Source organism: Physeter macrocephalus, chromosome 9 (genome assembly GCF_002837175.3).
Source record: "Physeter macrocephalus isolate SW-GA chromosome 9, ASM283717v5, whole genome shotgun sequence".
NCBI lineage: Eukaryota > Metazoa > Chordata > Mammalia > Artiodactyla > Physeteridae > Physeter > Physeter macrocephalus.
In genome coordinates, this window is record NC_041222.1 from 15680474 (window position 1) to 15703614 (window position 23141).

Consider the following 23141-nt stretch of genomic DNA (forward strand, 5'->3'; position numbering starts at 1 on the left):
ATTTATGTATATTTATAAGCCTGTCCTGTGTGGATTTTTACTCTACGATGTGTGGTACCTTACTAATAAAGACATGGATTTCTATTTATGTAAAGTAATTGTAGCAATATTCCTAGATGCTACCTAAATGATTGTTCTGCCCATCTGCCGTCACAAATACTTCTATCTTTAGAGGGCTATGTTAGAGTTAGAATATATTGACTGGATTTAAATTTTAAAATATAAATTCTCAACATGGTTTGAAGTTCTTCCTGTTGATGTAATTAAAGTTTATAATTCTTTATTGATTTACTCTGGTGCATCTTTGGTTTTCTGTTTGTTTGTTTTACATCCTTTCATCAGTAAAGTCTCCCTGAAGTTGTAAACCTTGGAGAAGATGACAGCTTGTCATTCTGACAAAGAAGAAAATCATGTCGCAGTAGTCAGGTAAAAATCCCTGCAGAGAAACAATTTGCCAAAGGAATCTTTATTTATAGCTTCAGCTCAGTACCTTTATCAAATAGTAAATGGAGGCCTATAATCCCATGTAAAGTGTATTAGTTGGCTAATAGTGCATAACTAGCTCTAAGAATTTCAATTATAGGCCTTACTGGTAACTAAATCATATTATATGTTAAGAACAGTTGGTTTAGTTGTAAAGGCTTATGAATCATCAAGGTGGTATGGAAATTGTGGAAAGCAGTAGCTGAGCTGGTTGAGAAACTGGGACTAGGTTGAGAAATTCAAGGAATGTCATGTTAAGAAAGAGTTAGTTATTACCACATTCTGCATTATAGGCTCTAATCCTCACCCCGCCCCTCAAACAAGTATTTTGTTATTTTTTGGTATCCTAGGTGTTTGCCGTGGTATTTATTTTGCAGTGTTCTCAGTGGGTAGCCCAGCTGTCAGACCGGATCCTGGCTGATGTTTGACTTGGAAGTTTCTTAGGGCTCAGTCCCAGGTGCAAGGGCCAGGGGATGAGCTGTAAGAAGAGACTGCTGAAGTAGAGTGGACATGAAAGTCACTTGCATCCAGGAGGTCAAGAAGCTTTAAGCACTTGTTCATTCATTCATTCATTCAATGAATACTTATCGAGGACTCTTATGTACCGGTCCATATGCTAGAAACTACACATGGAGGACTCTAGGAAGAACAGCTCTTGATTTCTGCCCCTAAGAGGCTCATCGCCTACCTGGGGAGTCAGATACCTAAATACCATGATAATCCTTTTTGGTGACTGCAGTGTAAGGAAATGCTCAGGTGTGGTGCAAACCTGGAGTAGGGATCCTCACCCAGCCTGGGGCAACGAGGTGAAAGCAGGTGGTAGTACTGAGGCTGAATCTTAAAGAAGGAATAGGAGTAAAGCAGGCAAAGGATGTGGAGAGGCATCTCCAAGAAAGGGGAGAGCAACCCCAGAAGGAAGGCCAGCAGGATGTGTTTGGGAACCACTGTCATTTGACAGGGTTTGTATTAGTTTCCTTTTGCTGCTGTAACAAATTACCATAAATTTAGTGGCTTAAAACAACAGAAATGTATTCCCTTGCATTTCTGGAGGCCAGAGGTCTGAACTGAATCACATGGAGCTACAATCATGGTGTGGGCAGGGCCGGTTTCTTCTGGGAACTCCTGGGGAGAGAATCTTTCCTTGGCTCTTCCAGCTTCTGGTAGCTGTGGATATTTCTTGGCCCATGGCCTCATGGCTCCAATGTCTGCCTCTGTGGTCAGAGAGGTCAGATTGCCCTCCTCTTCTGTAGTCTAATCTCCCTCCCTCCCTCTGATATAGATACTTGGGATTACATTTAGCCCCCATCCATATAATCCAGGATAATCTCCCCACATCAAAATCCTTAACTTCATCATATCTGCAAAGTACAAGTAAGGTAACATACTTCACAGGTTCTAGGGATTAGGACCTGGATATCTTTGGGGGCCACCCAACTGCTAGAAGATGAAGGATGAGGCAGAGAGTGGGGTGAGCATGGTCCCATCACAGAGGACCTTGGAAGTCATAGTAAAGAGTTTGGAACCTTCCCACAAAGTGAGGAGGCTTTTGAAGGGATCAGATTGTATTTTAGAAAGATCACGCTGGCTGCACTGTAGAGAATTGATTGGAGTGGAGCAAGAGGGCAGACAAAGGGACCAGCTAGAGGCTGCAGTGACATCAGTGTGGTACCAAGAGTGTACAAGCAAGTAATGCTTAGGATTCAAACCCATCAGGACTTGATTCTCAAATGAAGACAGTTTATTTATAAATAGAGAGTGATTAGTCTGGCTAACTTGAAATGCATCCACCATCTCCTGGTTTTCAGTCTTGCTCTGATTTGCAGCAGAAGCCTGGTTGTTTATACACTGCGTAGCCTCACCTTTAGTTGGAGTATACTGTTGGGAGTAGAGCCAAGGAAGGGGTGGGCTGGGAGTCCCAAATCCTGATCCCTAACTGTCACACTTCAACAGCTCCAGATAAGCGTTCCAGACAAGTCACGTCTATGAAGATGAGGAGCTACCAGCAAAGGACATTTACGGCCAGCCACTTTTTGGACAGGCAGTTCTGGCTTTTGGTAATAAGTGTTAATTACAAAATCAGCTTGCAGATGCCAATCCCCCCTACCAAACTTCCTCCCACCCTAGAAGAGAAAGGGGAAGCTATTTTGGTTGCAGACCTTTTTTTTAAAGGGAGATATTGTGTGTGTGTTTTCCCCAAAAGAACTGCCCAACTTTCTTTTACTCATCTGGTCTTTTCCTGGGTACATGGGTCTCAACTGGGTTGGTTGAATCAATTTGATAATTTCTTCACTGACCTTTTTACGAATTGGTAAAATTGTCTTTATTGACATGGTTTGGAAAATTAGCTATAGCTGGGTGGTACAAACCAGAAGGACAGGAACCTAGACTGGATGAACAGGAGCCTGGAGGCAGGAAAGGCGATACTCCACTCAGTGAACTGGCAGGACTCATGCTGTAAGTGGGGGCATGTGTCCTAGTGCAGGAATAGGAGAGAGAAGTAGGAGTAGTTAGGGAGTCAGGCAGGGCCTGATGGTATCAGACTTGTTTACATGATTTGTTCTTCAGCCATTGAGATGTAAGAAAAAAAATCTCTTAGTAATTGCTCACATTCATACTAACCTTAGCTTCCCAAACTCTTTTCTTCTAAACCACTTATTTATGTTCTTAGTCTGCCAATTTTATCTAGTTTCAGATGCTGGATGGTTAGTTAAGTGTAGAAAAGGCAAATACGTTTCATCTTGTGTGCTTACTTTGTGGAGTTGGTTGTGGTTCCCTAGAATGTTTTGCTGAGAAGGATTTTGAGGCTGTGTCTAGGCTCAGTGAGAAAGAGTTGAGTGGTTGATTAGCAATGTCTTCTATGGGCTTAGTAAAAGAGAGTGGTAACTCATATTTGGAATCTGAATGCATGTTGCTTGATTACATTTTCACATGGCTTCTCCTCCTGCACTGTACATACTGCTTTATATGCGATGTACACACTCCACTGTAAGCACTGGACTTTGTTTAAAGTAAACACTCTAAGATAAACACAATGCCCTGGAGAATCCTCTCCCCGCCTGTGTTTGTTTTACCTCTGGGGCTGTTATCTTGATACCTTGGGAGTCTGTGGACATTGACTGATGTTTAAGAGATGCCTCTTGGCTTCTCTAGGACAAAATGAAGAGTTACCCTGAGAGCCACTATCAGATTTTTACCATGTCCCAGGTACTGTGCTGCTGCTTTAGACACACTCTTCTGTTTCTTCCTCACAGCAATCAGTGATGTAGATGTTATCATTTTATCAGCCAGAAATCTTTCTGTTGCAAGAAATGTAAAACTGAACTGAAACTGGCTTAAATGGTTGGAAATTCATTGGTTCATGCGACAGGAATGCCGAAGGCAGTGTGGTCCCAGGGTCAGCTTGATGCACTCCTCTGAATCTATTTCACCTCCACTGTATCCTGGATGCCCATGGAGGCTGTTCTTGCCTGAGGTCGTTGGAGTGAGTTGCTTTGTGGGACCAAAGAAGAAAACCCAAGCAGCCTTGCATTTTGGAGGGGATGCCTAAAAGCATATGTCCTGTGAGCTAGAGATTTGAGTAGACTGTGTGTACTTCTCTTAAATTTAGTTTGTAGGTCCTACATTCCAGTATTTTTTCTCTGCTCTCAATCAGAGGAATACGTAGCAGAAACATCCCCAGTGTTTCAACACTATTTCTCATAGGAAGCACAAACAAGCTTTTTTGAAAGGATAGCAAATCATCCGTTCACTTGCTCAGCAAACACTGAACTTGTACTATGAATGGCCCATGCTGTGTCTGGTGCTGGGGACACAGAAATGAAGCAAACCCATGAGAATATCTGACTTTGACTGTAGCGTAGTGAGTACAATCAGAGAGGGGTGAGCAAAATCCTATAGGAACCCAGCCTTACGTTAGGCCATATAAATGTAAGTCTAGTGAGTTTCTGGTACTTCAGCCTTCATTTCTCTTAGTTCCATTCTTGACTAGAAATTCTGTCAGAGACCTGGCAGTTCTATTGCTTTGGCCATTAGAACAGTTTTGAAATGCTCTGCAGTTTTGCCTTTCATTGAGACTTGGAAGCAGAGCACCATGACAGGGTATTTTTGATTTGCTGATCTGGGAGCCCAAACACAATTTAGGCAACATTACCCTGGTCCCTTCCTATCCAATGCATATGTATGTCAGTTTCTGTTTGCATCCATTGATAGATGCTTTTGTTTTGCTACATGGGATCTTTTGGTTTGTAACTAGAGGAAGAGAGTCAAATCTTTGGTTGGAGAAGGACAGAGGGGTTGGTTTGGTCTTTGTTCCCTCACTGACCCTTTGGATGGGTTCTGAACCCCTGTGGTTAGAGGACTGAAGGTTGGACATGGAAGAAACTCTTCATGAGAGGAATTATGATACACTGAGCACAAGAGACCTGGTTTAGAGCTTTGCTGACAAAAGGGCACAGAGCCCTCAAGTCAGGGAGGATGTCTTCCCCGTCTCTGAGTGGAGCCCAGCTTTGCTTTGGCACCCTGAGGATTAGGAGTTTGGGAGTATCCAGGATCTGGGAATAATGGCACAGGCTCTGGCAATCTTGTGACGGGTACTGAGCTCAGGAAGCTGTGTGGGCAGAGGGTGGACATAGGGGGGTTGGTGGTTAACTTATGTCTCCAGGTATATATGTGAGGCAACCCCACTGGGACTCCCTCGAAATTACTGAGGACTTTTTGGGAGGGAGACTGAGGCATTGTTGTTATATAAATGGGAGCTTAAGTCAGTGTAAAATGGTTACTGAAAGCAAATGTGAGCATAATTTGTAATCATGATCTCAGCAGCCCTAGATAAAGTAGTTAAGAAGCAAAGCAAAATGTAGGACAACTGATGCAAAATATTTACAAAGTCCAAAGACCACCTGAAAAACAAGGACTGTGACCCGAAACCACAAAATGAGATGTTAAGGAATTACTTTTTCTTTCACTTGAAAAAAATTTGACAACAGAAGAGGGATAACTTGCAGAGTTCCAAAGCACTCTCATATTGAGTACTCAATAAAGGCTGCTTCTTCTCTTCCTTCCTCCCTCCCTTCCTCCCTCCCTCCTTTCTTTCTTCTTCTTCCTCTTACTTCTCTTCCTCCCCTTTCTCCTCATCCTCCTCTTCTCCCCTTCCTCCTCTTCTTCCTCTTCCTTCCCTTCTTCCCCTCCCTCTCCCTCTTCTTCTTCTAAGTAAAAATTCTGTTCGAGGTGTACAAGTAGTAGGCTTGGATCCCAGGACCTTTCCAACAGGAAAACACAAGTACCGTGTATTGCCCCAGAGCTTCCTTTTTCTCTTCTGACACAAGAGTTTCTATTATCACTCCCATGTGACAGAGAGGAAATTAGGGTTGGGGGCTTATCTGACCTGACCTCGGGTCTCAAAAAGGAACAGTGGCAGTTTGAGACTCTGACCTAGTGCTCTTTCAGGAGTTTAGACTGCTCCAGCACTGACGTCTACACACGGCCGTTAACAGTAGCTGCGCCTAAGAGTCTTCTGAAGAGCTTTAAAAAATATGCTAAAAGGATCCCTTGTCAGACCAGTTAATTAACATAGTACGTAAGAATAGACTTAGGGGCTTCGGGGCTTCCCTGGTGGCGCAGTGGTTGAGAGTCCACCTGCCGATGCAGGGGACGCGGGTTCGTGCCCCGGTCCGGGAAGATCCCACATGCCGCGGAGCGGCTGGGCCCGTGAGCCTATGGCCGCTGAGCCTGCGTGTCCGGAGCCTGTGCTCCGCCATGGGAGAGGCCACGACAGTGAGAGACCCGCGTACCGCAAAAAAAAAAAAAAAAAAAAGAATAGATTTAGGAGCCAGATTCTGAGTTTGAATCCTGCCTCTGCCGCTTACTAGCTGTGTACCTTGGCAAGGCACTTAACTTCTCTGTGCCTCAGTTTTCCTCTTTGTAAAGTGGGGATAATAACACCGCCTTCCTTGTAGGGTTGTTCTAAGGATCAAATGAGTTAATGGGGATGAGACATTTATGACAGGGTCTGCCCTATGGTGATCGCTATTTAAAATCCTGCCAAGCACACCAGAGCACACACTTTAAGTGTTTATTAAATAAATCAATAAAATAGAATCTGGTGATCGGTCTTTCGTAAGTACTCCCCCACGGATTCTAATGTGCATCCTGGGTTTTCAATCTGTTAACGTCGTGCCTCTTTGGGGATTCCGCCTCCCCCCAAATTGACATTAACCAGTGAGTGAGGCGAGTTGCTTTTTTCGTTTGTTTTGTTTTGGGTTGTTTTAATGACAGTTCAGGGTGTTTTTCGGAAAGATTCTCTGACATTTTCCCCCCCAGTTTGTGACTATTATAACACTTCAATTGATGGGAAGGGGGAGTCGGCTTGTTTGTTTGGTTGGTTTTTGCCTCTTCTAAGATGCTGAGCCCAGAAACCTGTTACCGGGATTCCTCAGGGACCAATGAACGAAGGGAGTCCGAGGGCGAAGGAGCGCTCTCTACGCTCTCTGGGAGTTGTAGTTCCCCAAAGGTCCTGTAAGCGTTCAATGGCCAGCTAGGAACTACGACTTCCACAATGCTGCGGGCCGCCCGCCCTGCCTCCCGCCCGGCTTCCCAGTACCGCCTCTCGGCAGCGGCGGCGGCGGCGGCGGTAACGGCAGGGGTACCATGGCCGACGACGGTTCCCCTGAAGAGCCGCCCAGTCCGCGGGGCTCCCCGGGCCGGGCGCCGCGGGTTCAGCGTGCGGTCGGGCCGGGCAGCGGCGGCAGCGGCAGCGGCTGCGGGGAGACCCCGCGGACGGCGGCTCTGGCGCTGCGCTTCGACAAGCCCATCAAGCAGGCCTTCTACAACACCGGGGCCGTGCTGTTCGTGTGCCTGTGCTGTGGCGCCGCCGTGCTCGTCTACTTTATCCTGGAGGCCTTCCTGCGGCCGCTGCTGTGGGCCGTGTTGTGCGGCACCTTCCTGCACCCCTTCAAGAGCTCGCTGACGCGGTTGGGCCGCCACTGGCTGCAGCGCCTGCACCGCGCGCACACGCCCATCGTGCTGGCCGCGCTGCTGCTGCCGATCTGCTTCGCAGACTACGGCGTGGAGGCCCTGGGCGAGCAGGCGCTGCGCCGCCGCCGCCTGCTGCTGCTGCTCGGCGCCGGCGGCCCGCTTCTCTACGGCCTCTACAGCCTGGGCAGCTACCTGGGCGTGCAGGTGCTGCTGGCGCACGCCGGCTCGCTCATCTGCCGCGGGCTGGACTACTTCAGCAGCCTGTGGGTGAGTGAGCCTCGGCCCGGGCCCCGGGCGGTCCCGGCGAGCGCGCAGTGCCCCTCACCACACCCGCAGCTCGCTGGGGTGCGATCCTGCCAAGCCCTCCGCACGATGCAGGGGCGGCCAGAGGTCCAGACCTGCGCTGCAGGCAGTGACCGTCTCAGCCTTCCTTGCCGTGCACCCAAGGAGCTTGGCGCACTTCCTTCCAAAGTGAGGGCGGGTGTGGTTTGAAACAGTCTCCCCGTTCCCCGCCCCCATCCTAACGGACCCACTTAGCGGGGCGTGTGCCCTGTGAGGAATCGCTGTTCCCCTTTGCAGGTAGGGGCTTCAGTGCCTCGGCAGGTGGACATGAATTTACTCCTGGTCAGGGAGAGTGGGTGCTCCAGCGTCTTAGTTCTGCTCACGTGGGACTTTCCTGGAAGGGACCTTAGAGATCCTAGTCCAACCTGTCATCCTACAGATAGGAGAGGTGACTTCTTACCAGGCTAAGGGAAGTTGGGCACAAAGAGGGCACTGGTTGACGCAAGTTTCTTAAGTCCTAGAACAAATCTTTCTTAATAGTTCAGAGCTGCCTCTCAGTTCAGGTGATTTCAGTGTACTTTGCGCCAGGCACCTACCTGGTTGCTGAGCCTCGTGGGCCTCTTTCTCACCACAGTCCATTCTTGGGAACTACTTACGTTGTGCAGGGACAGCTGTGCAACATTCTCCTCCCGCCTGGATTACTTCGGCAGACTGGGTCAAGGAAAGGTATATTTGTGATTCTTGGATCATCCTGAGCTTATTCTTGGAAAATCACGGAGCTTTAGAGTTGGAAGGGATTTCAAGCATAATCTAGTGACACATTTCCTAACTCAGACCAGATTGTAGACCAGTTATTTCACTGGGGACTGTTAAAAACAAGTGGATGTTTAATGCATAAGAATGCTATTTCATCAATAAGCAGTACCATTTAAAAATAAATTTATTCACTTTTGCCAGTGTTCAGTGCACCTTGATATCAAGTTGCAAAATAATTCCCTTTATCTGTCAAGCAAGGTTTTGACTTGCCTGAGGTTATTGGTAGAGTTGGTGATTGATTCCAGAACTCCTGTCTGCTCTTGCTCTATCCATACAACCTCTCAGTTCAAGTTAAAAGTTCATTGAGTATGGTGTTAGGTACTGGGCTTTGTGAGGGCTTTAAACGGAGTAAGGCGCAGGCTCTGTGTTCAAGGTACATATAATCATATGTGAGCATATTCTTATGGAGATGACAGACACACAGATAAATGTTCATTACCCACCAATTATGGGCCAGCAGGGTATTGCAAGGTATCGGGGAGCACCTCATCCATAATTTTGGGATGCCGCTTGTGTGTGTAACTGCTAAGTTATCAGACAGAATCCTTGGCCTCCAAGAGGCCTGCTTATTTCAGTTGTGGTAGGAGGGAGGGATGTGGAAGCACCCTCTTTCACCTCCTGAGGCTTGACAGATTGTCAGGTGGAAGTGATCCTACTCTTTATTGCCTGCTTGCCTGGTGCTCTTCAGGAGAGGTTTCTGCGATCCGGAGAATGCGATGGTCCCAAAGTCGCTCAGACTTTGAACAAACCCAGGGTTCACTTTATGGAGTCCCAGTTCCATGTTATTTCTCCTTTACCTGTTGTTTCACAGTTCAGTTAAGTGGACTGAATGCCTCTTACATAGAAGGCAGAGTACTATATGATGTTAAGAAATATAAAGATTACTATAACTTGATTCCTATCCTCGAGAGATTCAATCATGTCAAATTCAGACATATTTCTAGATTCTGCTAACATTTTTGACTGTTGATAATGCAGTTTACTGTAATTACTGTAGGCAAGACCAAGTAGCATATCCACCAAACTGTAGGAAATTAGGAAAGAAAGCCCTAGCATATATGAACACTGTATTTTCATAGTAAAGTAAGAATTGAATACATGGGCAAACTGCCATGATTAGCAGAAACTGGGGCATTTCTACCAGTCACTCTCAGATAGTGGAAAGAGATGAGGAATTGAATGATTGTGAAAAAGTGCCTGCAGCTCAGTGTATAGAGCTATGAATATCTTTTTACTGAAGATAAACCCCCCTTCCTTGTATTTTATTTACATACCCTTGAATGGGTTGTGGATGAGCAGAAGAGAAGTAAGGGCCAAGATTGATTAGGTTAGAAGAGGGGAAGGAAGGTCAAGCCAATTAATAATTTTGAAAAGGCTTGAAACTCAGCTGTTTGCCTAAAGCGATGGGGGCAAGGGAGGAAGGGGTAAAAAACCCCATTATAAAAGACACAGTATAGAAGTGAGTAGGGAGCCTAAATTGAGGTTGATCTGAGTTGGAGAGAAACTTACGGCTGTGTTTTCTTGAAGCAGTTCTTAGGAGCGGGTGCTTGCTTGGATGGAGGTGAGCTAAAAGTGTACCTGGGAAGCGGAGACAGGGAGTGCTCACTTCTCAGTCAGGAGCACTGATTAAGGCCTGACAAGAAGTGAAAGGTCATGTGACCGGGCAGGGCACCCCCTCTGTAACTTTTCTAGCATAGTTCACAGCTGGTTTGGTTTTGTGAGCCCAAGAAGGGGCTGCCTGTCAAAGAAAAAGAGTCTTTATGCTGTCTAAACAACCTGTAAATTGGAGCCTGCTGCTGCTGAGAGGTATGGCTGGGGGAGGTCGAGAGAAAAGTGAATTTAAGGAGATCTACATTTTGGAGAGCTGACAATTCATGCATTTAAGATCCAGCTTTTGAGCATCTACCATGTACTGGTAGGCACTTTCATGTGTGTTATTTCATTCTCACAACAGTCATGTGAAGTAGGAGGGAGGAATTTCACAGGTGAGATTGAGAGATTGATCTGTTCATTCTGTCAGTGAATGATACTCAACAGACCTGTCAGCAGTTGAAGGCCCTTTGTCATCAAAACCTTCAGCAAAGATTTTTAAAAGCTTTCCCCCAATACATTGTGTTTATTTATTTATAGTATAAATTGATTTTAGTTTTCAGGAGAAAAAATAGAAGAATATCCGGATTTGGACTAACCACACATATTCCCCCGAAGGCCCCTGGATTCTAATCGTCTAGAAACCTTAGTCATCTCTCTTATCCTTGTATCTGTTATTTCCAAGTCCCATCCCGTTTTCCTTTGTAATGTCTTTACTACCTGTGTTTTCCTTTGTTACCAGTTTATCCTTCCAGTTCAGGTCCTATTCACCTCACTTTGGGGTTCCTTCAGTCTCCTAGCTCTTTTCTGCTAATTCTCCATCCTGCTTGCAAGTGAAAGAGTAACCATCCATGATGTGAGCAATTTTTTAAAACAGTTTCAAATATATTAGAATATTGTACTGACTTAGTGATTTCTAAACACTTAAAAAAAATCATCTGTTGCAGCAAACTCACATATAACTCAGTCCTTAGGGTCCTTGGCATCTTTCCTTGGTGTAGAGCTGTCCAGATAAATCTGAAAATCTAGCCTTCCTGCTCCACCATTTTTCTTTGCTGGGAGTGTTTTGGGTCTTCCTCTCTCCTTTAGTTCAGACTTGTTAGAACGTCTTGAAGACATTTACAGTTTTTGCAGTAGTAATAGATTTGTTTTCTCCATGGTCTCTGATCACATTGTTTCCATTTTACTTTATAAAGAAGCATGAAGTGGAAGGAACAGTGGCTGAAAGATAAAGAGTGTAAATTCTAAACTGAGCTCTGTTAGTAGCTTGCTTTGTGACTTTGGACAGACCAGGACCCGTCTCTGGGCTACTTAACTCTAGTTGCGTGAAGTGTGCGGTTAGCTTGGATGATTTCTAAGGTTCCTGGATATTCAGTTTTACAGATCCCCAGAGTTTGGCAGTACAGCTAGCAAGGCTCTCGGGAAATGCACATTAGCCAGCCGGCCAGGCCTACTCCTGGTGTGTTTTACTTGCCTGGCAACAGTAAGGAGGAAAGTTTCCGGTGCTTAGGTTCTTTCTCAGTTAAAGACTTTGATTATAAAAGAGTCTTGACTCTTAAGTTGCCACACCATGAAGAGAACAAAGTTTTCAAATTAGAATAAAGGAGAATGAAGTTTTAAAGGAGAATGAAGTACCTGAAGCAGTAGCTGATTAGGGCTGTGGCTCCATAAGTTGGGAAGAAATCAGTAGTTTTATTCTCTCTGTGAAAGACTTAAGAAACTGTTCTGCAAAATCATGCAATGGAAGCAAGCCAAGTTGTTTTTCCAGTTAATACCCAGATGACAATAAATAAAGCCATAGTTTACAGGGCAAAGTCTACTTATGTTTTATGCATTTAATATTTAATCAGAAAAGTATATGTGGTTAATAAGTCAAATGAAAGGAAAATGTGATTGTTTATTAGTTTGCTTTACTTGTAGTGCTAAATAAATGTTGCCAGTTTTTATGGACAATCTTTAGTATCTAGCACACATTGGTGCTTTAAAATGAGTACTGAATGTATATTTTGAAAAGGACACATTGCTCTGAAGAGCATAGTTTGGGAAAGTATGCCTTCTTCTGTTTAAACTGTGGCTCACTGATTTATTCCTGGAAGAAAATTCATACTTGAACAGGTTTTCTCAGAGGCTAAACATATCTCTCAGAGAGAGACAGAAATAAAAAGCTCTCATAAAGTCACACTTATAGGAATCCATACTGGAAATTATGTATGAAATTTGAATGTACAAATCCTTATTTTCAGTAAGTTAAAGAATATTTACCGATTTAAAATATTGACTCAAGTAAAACATGCTTGTTATATATATAAAAAAATTTAAGCAGTATGTAAGTTTATATGGTAAAAGTGAATTGTCTCTTTTCTCTTCCCACTGTGTAGATGTTACTGTTGTTAACTGGTGAATAGCCTTCTAAATTTATTTCTACACCTATGTAAATGTATAAAGTATAGGGGTTTTGTTTTTAAAACAAAAATTATATATATATATATATATATATATATAAAATTCTCTTTTATCATTGCTCTTTCATTATCATTGTATTGTGGATATCTTTCCTTGATAGTACTTTCAAATATACTTCTTTCTTTTTAATAGTAGCGTAGTCTAAAGTTTTTTTTTTCTGGATGCCTTTTAGAAAGTGTTCCTACCAAATTATTTTAGCACTGAATTTGTATTAGTATCTGATAAACATTTTAAAACATTGGTAACTGTAAAATCATAATGGTTTAATAGAAACTTTTTAAAGTGTCTTTATAAATGGCCATACTTTTTCAACTAATAATATTCTGTGAATTTTTTCTGAGGAAACTCTTGAAAATACTGAAAAAAAAGTCAAAAGATTTTTTTTTTTTTTTAAGTAGAAGACATTTACTATTTATAAAGATGATACTACTCTTAGAAGAAAATTCAATACTTGAAGAAAAGTGTAAAGAGGCAACTTACCCCCTGAAATCCAACCATTCAGAGACAATATTTTTTAACATTTTGGTGAGCATATTTTCACCATTATAAATTTGCATATGCATACATTTACACTGTGTCATTGAATAAAGTTATTTATCACACTTTTGAAAGTCTGAATAATTATTTCATTTTTGGAGATACCATAGTTTAAACAGTCTCCTGTAAAATGACATTTAATTTGTTATATTTAATTTGTTTGTTTAATATTTTAAACTGCCACAGTGAACATTTTTATATCTGCACAGTGTGTAGTTCTTCTGTAAACCAAATTTGTAGAAGTGGAGTTGGGGAGTATATTTAATAAGTTGTTATTTTAAACTGAAATGAGGTTATCTGTGAGTTTCAGGTTTACTGGGTGAAAACACATACCTCTCTTTAGACCATGAGTTTCTTTGAAAAAATCTGAAGTATGCAGTCTCTCATTTTTTTCCCTCTCTTTGCAAGTGATACTCATTCCTTATGAATACAGATAAGAAACAAAAACTTCTTGGAGATTGGTTGAAAAGTATCGTAGGCTTAGAATCTGTAAGTATATCCTTCTGTGATCCTCTAGTTCAGCTTCTCACTGAGGGCACACTCTCCTACTTTGTCATCCCTGACTTCCAGTCAGCTTTTGCTCAGACTTTTAGCGATGGTAGCTCATTCCCTTTTTAGACATCTACAGTTTATTAGAAAAATTTATTACATAAAGCTGAAATATGTTGCTTCCTAATTTCCACCTATTACTTCTACCCTCAGAACCACAGGAAATTAAGTCTGTTGCCTCTCTCGGATGACATTTCCCCAGCTATTTGAAGATAGGTATCAAATCTTATTTCCTTCTCTTTTCTAAGCCGAACAGTTTTTTCCCCCAGCCGTATCTGTATCTCCTATGTTATGATTTCCATTTCCTTTCCCAGTCTGAATTTTATTGCCAATGTGGTTTAATAGTGTAAGTCACTGAAACAATCACTTTCCCTGATGTATTGTACTTTTATTAATAGGCATTCATACCAGTTACATTTCTGACCAGCTATCCTCTTCCCATTCTATACTCGTATAGATGAGTTTTGAACCTAAAAGCAGAACTTTGCATTTCTCTCTATTAAATTTAATCTTATTTGATTAGCCCGTTGTTCTAATTTCAGGATATCTTTTTGAATCATTTATATTGACTATTCCCAATTTTGTGTAATCTACAAGTTTGGCTAATATGCCTTCTAGTCTTTCATCTAAATTACTGACTACATGTTTAATAAGGCAGGGCTGATTACCCCTGTGTAGCATACTGCTGAAGACCATCCACTTGCTGAGGATCATTTTTTTTTAAATTTCAGCAATTTGTAGTCATCAAAATCAACTGTTTTTATTTTCCCTTGTGAATACTGGAGCAGCCTTTCCTCTTTATTTTTCTGGTACTACCCTTTATTCATTCTCCTTATTGTTAAGAAAGCAGATTCTGGAGCCAGGTTCCTGGATTCTAATCCTGACTCTTGTCACTTCTTTTTCTTTGCTTTTTAAAAAAACAGTATTTATTTATTTATTTATTTATTTATGTTTTATTTTTTGGCTGCATCGGGTCTTAGTTGCAGCACGCGGGATCTTCGTTGTGGCATGCGGGATCTTTCGTTGTGGTGCACAGGCTTCTCTAGTTGTGGCGTGCGGGTTTTCTCTCTCTAGTTGAGGTGCGCGGGCTTAGTTGCCCTGCAGCATGTGGGATCTTAGTTCCCTGACCAGGGATTGAACCCATGTCCCCTGGAGGCAGGAGGACAGGGTTCTAGAAGAGAAACTTCTGGCTGATTTCTCTTCCATCTTTAAGATACTGATTGGGTGGTATCCTTTCAAAGCTTTTTGGCCTTGGCTGTCTTTCTACCTGGATTTTCCTCCCGTCTTGCTGCCTGTCCAAGGCTAAGTCTGCTGCCCCAAAGGCCTTGAACCCATCTTTCCTGACTCTGTCACTTTGTAGCTGTGTGACCTTGTGCAAGTCACTTCTCTGAAGTATCAGTTTCTTTCATCTCTAAAATGGGAGTGATAATGGTACTTTTTTCCTGGAGTTATGAGGATTAAATGAGTTCATGTATTTAAAGTATTAGAACAAGGCAAAGTGTTACATAAGTGTACTGTTATTACACTCAGATTTTGTTCTGAGCTCTACAGTCATATCTCAAATTCTCTAAATTCCTAGGGTTAAATTTGTGTGGTCCTACAAGCTTGAACTTTTTGGAAGCAGCTGTAGTCTCACTTCCCATGTGTGCATATATCTGGGGCTTAAGATCTCTTTAATATTTCATCTTATTAGTTGCTTGAGGAAAAATATTTTAATATCCTTTTCATTATAAAAGAACTAGTGCTCATTAAAGGCAATTTGGAAAATATAGAGAAAAGGAAAAGGGAAAAACAAAATCTTATCACCTAAATACAACTTTTTAGTACATTTCCTCTCCCTCCTCCACCATACAGTAGATATACTCAGGTCACATGTGTTTTTTTAATTTTGCTTTTTCCTTAATAATATCTTAGGAATATTTTAAGTTATATAGTCTTCGTTTAAAAAAGCCTATTTTAATGATTGCATAACATTTTACTGAGTGGCTCATCCAGAGTTAACCACTTCCCAGTTATTGAACTTTTAGGTTATCAACTTTTCAGTGTTCTAAATTAGTCTATGATGAGCTTCTTTATTTTTAACCCTTCTTCAGAATTTATCATTATTTAGTAAGGTCCCAAAGCTGAATTCTCAGGTCTGAAGCTATAAACATTTTTAAGACCCGAAGAGTACTTTGAAGATATGATCAAAATAAAGTAGGAGGTAGTTTTTTTCTGGCTTTTGTAGTAACCATATCAGTTCCTTTTTCTTCATTCTCTGAATTACAGCATAAAGTCCTTTTTTTGTTGTAATTTGCCTGTGTTTTTTCAAGGTTCAGGTTGTTTTAATAAATTCTTGGTGCTCACATTTGTTCTAGGTTATGTATTCTTTCCATCTTTTGTGTATGTTCTATTAAAATATGAGGTTATTAGAGAGTTTCTGTGTAGGATGCTTTGTGATTACTAGAGTCATCTAGTTTTACTGTAGGGAAAACTGAGGAGGGGGACCTTGGCTGGTTCTTCTGTTCTCAAGTCTCCCTGTTTCTTCCTCTGGTAATATTTTTTTCAGCTACACTTCTTCAACTGAGTATAACTCTGGACTAGGTTCTAACCATCTGTTACCGAGATTATTTCAGCAGGGTCACACTTCAGCTGGCTGCCTTCTTTTTAGCTTTTAAAAAATTCTTTTTATGGTAACACCGGCTTGTGGGATCTTAGTTCCCCGACCAGGGATGGAACCTGGGCCCCTGGCAGTGGAAGCACGGAGTCCTAACCACTGTACCACCAGGGAATTCGCTCTTGTTTTTTCTTTTCTTTTGTAAATATTAATCTACAGAGAAAACTTTAAGAATTCTACAAGGTGAAGCGCTTAATTTAAATCCATGGCTTAAAAATTGAATATTTTATTGTAAGTATCTTTATGCATATAATAGTTTTTAAACTTTAACATATCTTAAATTAAAACTATATTTATGTATTTTTTGTTAAAGATATTTAAATAATATCACTGCATGGGATTTCAAACCTGTTTATTTCCAAACATTTTAGCACCACCAACCGTCATCTGTGTTGTATCCACAGCTCTCATGCTATGTAGATGCTTGCAAGTTTTGTATAATTGTATGTTTATTGCATGTGTATATATTTTACAACTGTGTCTATATTTCATTTATTTAAGATCTGGACCTTGGTAGTTGGCTATGTGTTGACTGTTTCATTCAAGTGGAATGCAAGCACTGAACGCTACTTGAGAGCAGTTTCAATTCCTGTCTGGATTATATTGCTTTTTCATTTAGGTGGGTCCCTTTTTCTAAGAAAGTCTAGCTTAAGGTCAGCGGAGGCTGACTGTGTGAATCAAAGTGAATTTTTTGAAGTTTTATGTGTTGCATTTAAAATTCTTTAAAATAATCCTTCAAAATATTCTGCTCTAATCTTTCGTTAATCTTGAATGAAAATATTGTACTTTAAAATGTCTACTTTTAATTATATGGAATGTTCATTTTCAAAAAGGTCTTTTAAAAATAAATATATCTTAAAAAGTAGAGCACACTTGGACTATCATGGCTATTTCTGAGTGTCTTAGGGGAGGGTATAGCTAAGCAGTCAAGGATGATAAGAGGTGCTCAAAATCATGTGAGAGAAACTGTTAAGGGAACCAGAGATATTTACTCTCCATAAGAGAAGGGCACTGGGGCTGCAGGGCTGGGGAGGAGGTAGAGGTGAGGAAGATACCAAATATGGAAGCTGGTTTCAGGTATTTGAAGGATTGTGAAAGAGTGGTTTAATCTCTATAGCCATTTGGGAGAGATGTCAGAGCAACGAGCAGCTTCAGAGGGACAAGTCTCTGTTCAACATAAGCATGATCAGTGTCAGAGCTGCTCAGAGTAATGAGTTCCCCGTTATTTGAGACTCTTCACTGTTAGCTGAGTGGCTGCCAGGATGTTGTAGAGTGATTTTTCAGGGACTCATTTACCTCCAAGTCTTAACTATATGGAAACATCAAGTTCTAATTTTAAAACAAAATTCAGTATAACCTAGAGCAGTACGTAGCCTATTAGTAGTAGTTTTTAGAGCTACTTATTGTTAAAAATAAAATAAAAACCAGAGTTGGTTGAAAGTATGCCTTTGCTTAGAGTCTGATATGGAGCAAAGCATTACTCTCTAGCTCTGCTGACTTGGAATGCTAAAGGAGTTTCTCAACAAGATCCCCTAATGTCTGATGGGACTCATTTCGAATTTGGGGAAGGTGGAGGAGGGAGGCAGGCAGGTATGTTCATAAGGCTGTAGACCAACTCAGGGAAATGCAAAGGCTTTTGATCCTTGGCCACTTGTTAGCATTTTTGCTCTGTACACTGAGGATACATTAAAGCTTTTTGCCGCGCTCTTGTGGGCCATTCCACCCTTACTTGAGAGGTAGAGTTCACACCCAGTGGTATTTCCGGGAAATCAAGTCAGGCACCATGACTTAAAGTTCTGTGCCTGATGCAGGTCATTCGGGGGTTAAACAGGGGGTTTGATGGTCTTAAACACTGGATGTGCTTTAGAATGGACTTGATTCTTCAGGTGATACAAGCCTCTTAAAGGTAAGCTGGCACATACCCAATCCTTTAGGCCAGGGCCTCTGAGAGTAGGGCTGGACTTCCTGAGAGGAGCCCTGAATTGAGGTTTCAGTTGCCTTTAAAAAAATTTTTTCCCTGTGAAACAATTTTGTTATTAACATATTTGCCAAATTGTTCTGTCAGTCTACTAAACTGAGTCTTTTAAAGACAAGTGCTAGATTTTTATTTCACTAAAAATGTTAATTCTTAATAATTTGCAGCATCCTTGGCTGGCTCATGGAGAATTCCAGTATTCCTGGTTATTGTTTTCCTGATGTCTGTGGGCACCCTCTATGAAAAACAGAATGGAAAAGAGTCTTCTGGTAAGAAATATGGCATTCTATTAATATTACTCTTAAGAAGTATTTGGGAGAATAGCTTTACTTAAAAAACATACTATGATGAACTGCTTTAAACTGGTGGTATTTTCTGAACAGAAAATAAATTTCTTTAAAATATTTTAGATGGTTAGACCATTTCCACACCCCTTTTTTTGCATTTTTAATTGAGGTTTAATTCGTATAACATAAAATTAATCATTAACCATTTTAAAGTGGCATTTAGTACATTCACAGTGTTGTGCAACCATTACTTCCTTCTAGTTCCAGGACATCTTCACCGCCCTAAAGGGAAGCGCTGTGCCCATTAAGCAGCTACATAAAGTTAGGTTATTTATTTGAGATCATTCTTTTTTCTTAATGAAGGTATTTATTGCTATAAACTGCCCTCTTAGAAGTGCTTTTGCATCCCATAGGTTTTGATATGTTGTGTTTCCATTTTCTTTGGATCAGATACTGTTTGATTTCTTCTTTGATACATTGGTTAATCAGAAGTATTTTGTTTAATTTCCACGTGTTGTGTCCCACCTAACAAACCATCGCCAAATCCAAAGTCGTGACTATTTACCCCTGTAGATCTTGTATCCTGCAACTTTGCTGAATTTGTTTAATAGCTTTAATAGTTTCTGTGGCTTCTTTAGGATTTTGCATATATAAGATCATGTCTCTGCAAATGGAGATAGTTTTACTTCTTCCTTTCTAATCTGGATGTCTTTTATTTCTTATCTTGCCTGATTGCTCTGGCTGAAACTTCCACTACAATGTTGAATAAAGATTAGTCTTCTTTAAAAGATTATTTTTTAAAGATTATTTTAAAGATTATTCTTTAAAAGATTATTTTAACCTTTTAAAATAATCTCTTTTTTAAAGATTGTGTTTGAGGTACCCTGGTTGCACGTGGCCTTTGTCCAGAGCACTTTGTTAAAGGTACAGGTTTCTAATGAGTTGTACGGGGGTTGTGGCGGGGTGGGGTGCAGCGGCAGATACAGTCACCGTGCTGAGATCATCAGACTGGACTTCTAGTTAGCCAGCCATGTGGGAATGGCTGTGAGCAGAGAGGTAGGTTTGAACACCACACAGTTTCCACAGTAATTGACGTTTGTCCCTTGCTTCTTTCTGATAGTTATACATAAACTACAAGAGCAAATTACTAATTGCAGCAGATGTTTTAGAGGAAAAAAAAAGTTCTCAAATACCTGTGTGTTACAGTTAAGTTAGAAAATAGAGAGAGACAAAAAGAAGAAAAGAAAAATCACTAAAAATCCCACTGCCCACAGATTATATCAAAATGTTAACTAATGACTTTTATGCCTTTGGACTTTTTAAGACCCAGGAAAACTGGATCATAGTGAAATTGTTTTGTAAACTGCACTTTAAATTTAATTATGTCACGAACACCTTTCTATGTCCATGAATGTACTTCTGCAATGTTATTTTTCACATCTCCTTTTCATGCTAATCACAAGGCTATTTGTGGCACTTCCATGTATGTGTATAGCTACGTTACAGAAGTTTTTTTTAAGTTAAGTTGCTGTTTGTTTATTATTTGGTAGATGAGGAGTGTCTGACAATTGTAAGACATCTTTTATTCATAAATATTTGTTGAGAATTTTATAATAACTATCTGAAACAAAGAAACTTTAATTACTTATCTCTCTGACAGTGGAAAATACGGAAGATTTTAGTTTATATTTTGCTGTCTGTCTAAGTTTTCTTTGCTCAGCCTCTCTTTCTGGTCACAATCTGTTAGACTTTGTGGTTATATATCGAACCAGTAGAAGTAAACTTCCTGTTTTGGCAACTACTGTAGAAATCTTGGTGGTTTCCACTTGTTCCTCTGATTAGCTTTGTCTCTTTTTTTTTCCCCTTTCTCCTAATAGTAGTGGTTCAGACAGCTCTGCTTATCCTTCACCCCTCACCCCAGGACAGTTTTCTCCTTTTTTTTTCTTCTGGCATTTCTCTCTCTCTTTTTTTTTTTTTTTTTTTTCAATTGAGGTATATTTGACATATATCTTTTTTTTTTTTTTTTTTTGCGGTACGCGGGCCTCACTGCTGTGGCCTCTCCCGTTGCGGAGCACAGGCTCCGGACGCGCAGGCCCAGCGGCCATGGCTCATGGGCCCAGCCGCTCCGCGGCATGCGGGATCCTCCCAGACCGGGGCGCGAACCCGGTTCCCCTGCATCGGCAGGCGGACGCGCAACCACTGCGCCACCAGGGAAGCCCGACATATATCATTATGTTTCAGGTGTACAACATAATGGTTCCATGTTTTTATATATCACCACAATAAGTCTAGTTAACATTTGTCACCTTACATAGTTACCAAAAAACTTTCTTCTTGTGATGAGAACTCTTAAGACCTACTCTCTTAGCAACTTTCAAGTCTACAATAAAGTGTTACTAACAATAGCCACCACGCTGCACATTACATCCCTGGGACTTGTTTGTTTTATAACAGGAAGTTTGTGCCTTTGACTCCCTTCACTCATTTATCCCACCCCCACCACCAGTTCTGGCAGCCCCCCATCTGTTCTCTGTATCTTTGAGCTGCTGTTTGTTTTAAGATTCCACATATAAGTGAGATCATACAGTATTTGTCTTTCTCTGACCCTTTTTACTTAGCATAATACCCTTGAGGTCCACCATGTTGCTGCAAGTGACAAAACTTCATTCTTTTTTATGGCTGAATAATATTCGTGTGTGTGTGCACGCACGCACGTGTGTATGTGTGTATATATATGTATGTGTGTGTATGTACACACACACACACACACACACACACACACACCACATTTTCTTTAATCATCCATCAGTGGACCCTTAGGGTGTTTCTGTATCTTGGCTATTGTAAGTAATGCTACAGTGAACATGGGGGTACATACGTCTTTTCGAGTTAGTGTTCTTGTTTTCTTCAGATATATATCCTAAAGTGGAATTGGCTGGATCATATGGTAGTTTTATTTTTAATATTTTGAGGACAGTTTTGTCCTCTTGACTGCTTTCGTCCAGGGCTAAGTAAGTACTTTACTGCAAGTATATGAATAAAGTAGGTCTAAACCAGGGGTTTCAGATGGATTTTCTCTTGGGTATAAATTCTAATCAGCTGGCGATGGCAGCCTAGGGAGCCGTGAGGACAGGAGTTCTAAGACCAAGTATTGAGCTTGGGAAAAAAGAAGACTGTGTCTGATTATTATCCCCCATAAGCCCAGGATAGTGGTGTGTTGGCATGCACGCCAGATTTCTGGTATTTGTATTCCAGACTATTACAAGAAAGGAAGTCATAGAGACACAGAATAAATGTTGAGAGCAGATTTGGAAATGTTGGTTTTCCTTGTTTTGTTTGCTCCTATTCCAGCCTACTTCAGAATAGGTTATTCTTGATTTAGAATCTTTTTATGGACTTCTAGTGTAGATAATCCTCATCATAAAATAAATTTGTTTAACCATTTTTTTTTCTAAATTTCTGAATATTTTTTTCCTGTTGTCCCTAGTACTTTGTTTCTTTTAGGCATCAGAACTCAAGCCATATTGGGACAACCTTTCCCTTTTTTATAGTCAATTCCGTCCTGTAGATGTCACTGTAATATAGTTAGGCACGGGAATGCTTCAGTGTACTGCCATGGCAGTGTGTGCATTTATTCCTTCCTTGTCACCTCCACTGTCCCATTGTAGGACTGCTCTTGTATCCTAGTCACTTGTGTAGGCATCTTTCTCTATGTCTTCTGAGCTTTGAATCTTTTGCTGTTTTACAATCTGTGGTTTGCTGGATTCACAGAATTAATCCCTTGGATGTCATAATACTTCAAAGCATGAATTTGTTTAGTTCCTAGATCCAGAAAACTCTTCTTATGGATCATTGCTGAGTTAGTTTCAGTGGTTCTCATTGAACCTAGGGACCTTACTCAGTGGTTTTTTCTTAGACCTTAGGAACTCTTGCTTGGTATTTCCTGGAACCTCAAGTTAATGTAGGGAAAAATGTTAAGTGTTTGCCATGCTTTTAAGTGTACTATCTTTTTAAATCCACAAACAAAACATTCCCCCCACAACCTTGTAAAATAGATTTCTCCGTTTTGCAGATGAAGACGTTTAATAACAGGTTAACTGACTTGCCCACAATCCCACGGGTGACTGGTGGAGCTAAAATTTAAGCCTACGTCCTTGACTCTAACCTACACCCAGTGTTCTTTCCTTTCACCAGGCTCTTTGACAAGCATCAGCCATCCTGAAAAAGTATCAACTGCTGATCCATCTTTTTTTTTTAAAATAAATTTATTTTATTATTTTATTTTATTTATTGTTTCTGGCTGTGCTGGGTCTTTGTTGCTGCACATGGGCTTTTTCTAGTTGCGGCGAGCAGGGGCTAATTTTTGTTGCGGTGCACGGGCTTCTCACTGCGGTGGCTTCTCTTGTTGCGGAGCACGGGCTCTAGGCGCGCGGGCTTCAGTAGCTGTGGCGCATGGGCTCAGTAGTTGTGGCTCGTGGGCTCTAGAGCGCAGGCTCAGTAGTTGTGGCTCACGGGCTTAACTGCTCTGCGG

At 41.2% G+C, this 23141-nt stretch overlaps 1 protein-coding gene across 2 annotated transcripts in view; it reads left to right on the top strand.

Moving 5' to 3' along the window:
• Positions 1 to 7128: 7128 nt before the first annotated feature.
• Positions 7129 to 23141, top strand: part of TMEM245 (transmembrane protein 245) — a 112417-nt gene continuing 96404 nt past the window's right edge. For both annotated transcript variants that reach the window (XM_028493698.1, XM_024126192.2), the window contains exons 1-3: positions 7129 to 7722; positions 16850 to 16967; positions 18491 to 18592. In XM_028493698.1, the coding sequence (XP_028349499.1) occupies positions 7129 to 7722; positions 16850 to 16967; positions 18491 to 18592 (814 nt within the window). The remainder of the gene's footprint in view (positions 7723 to 16849; positions 16968 to 18490; positions 18593 to 23141) is intronic.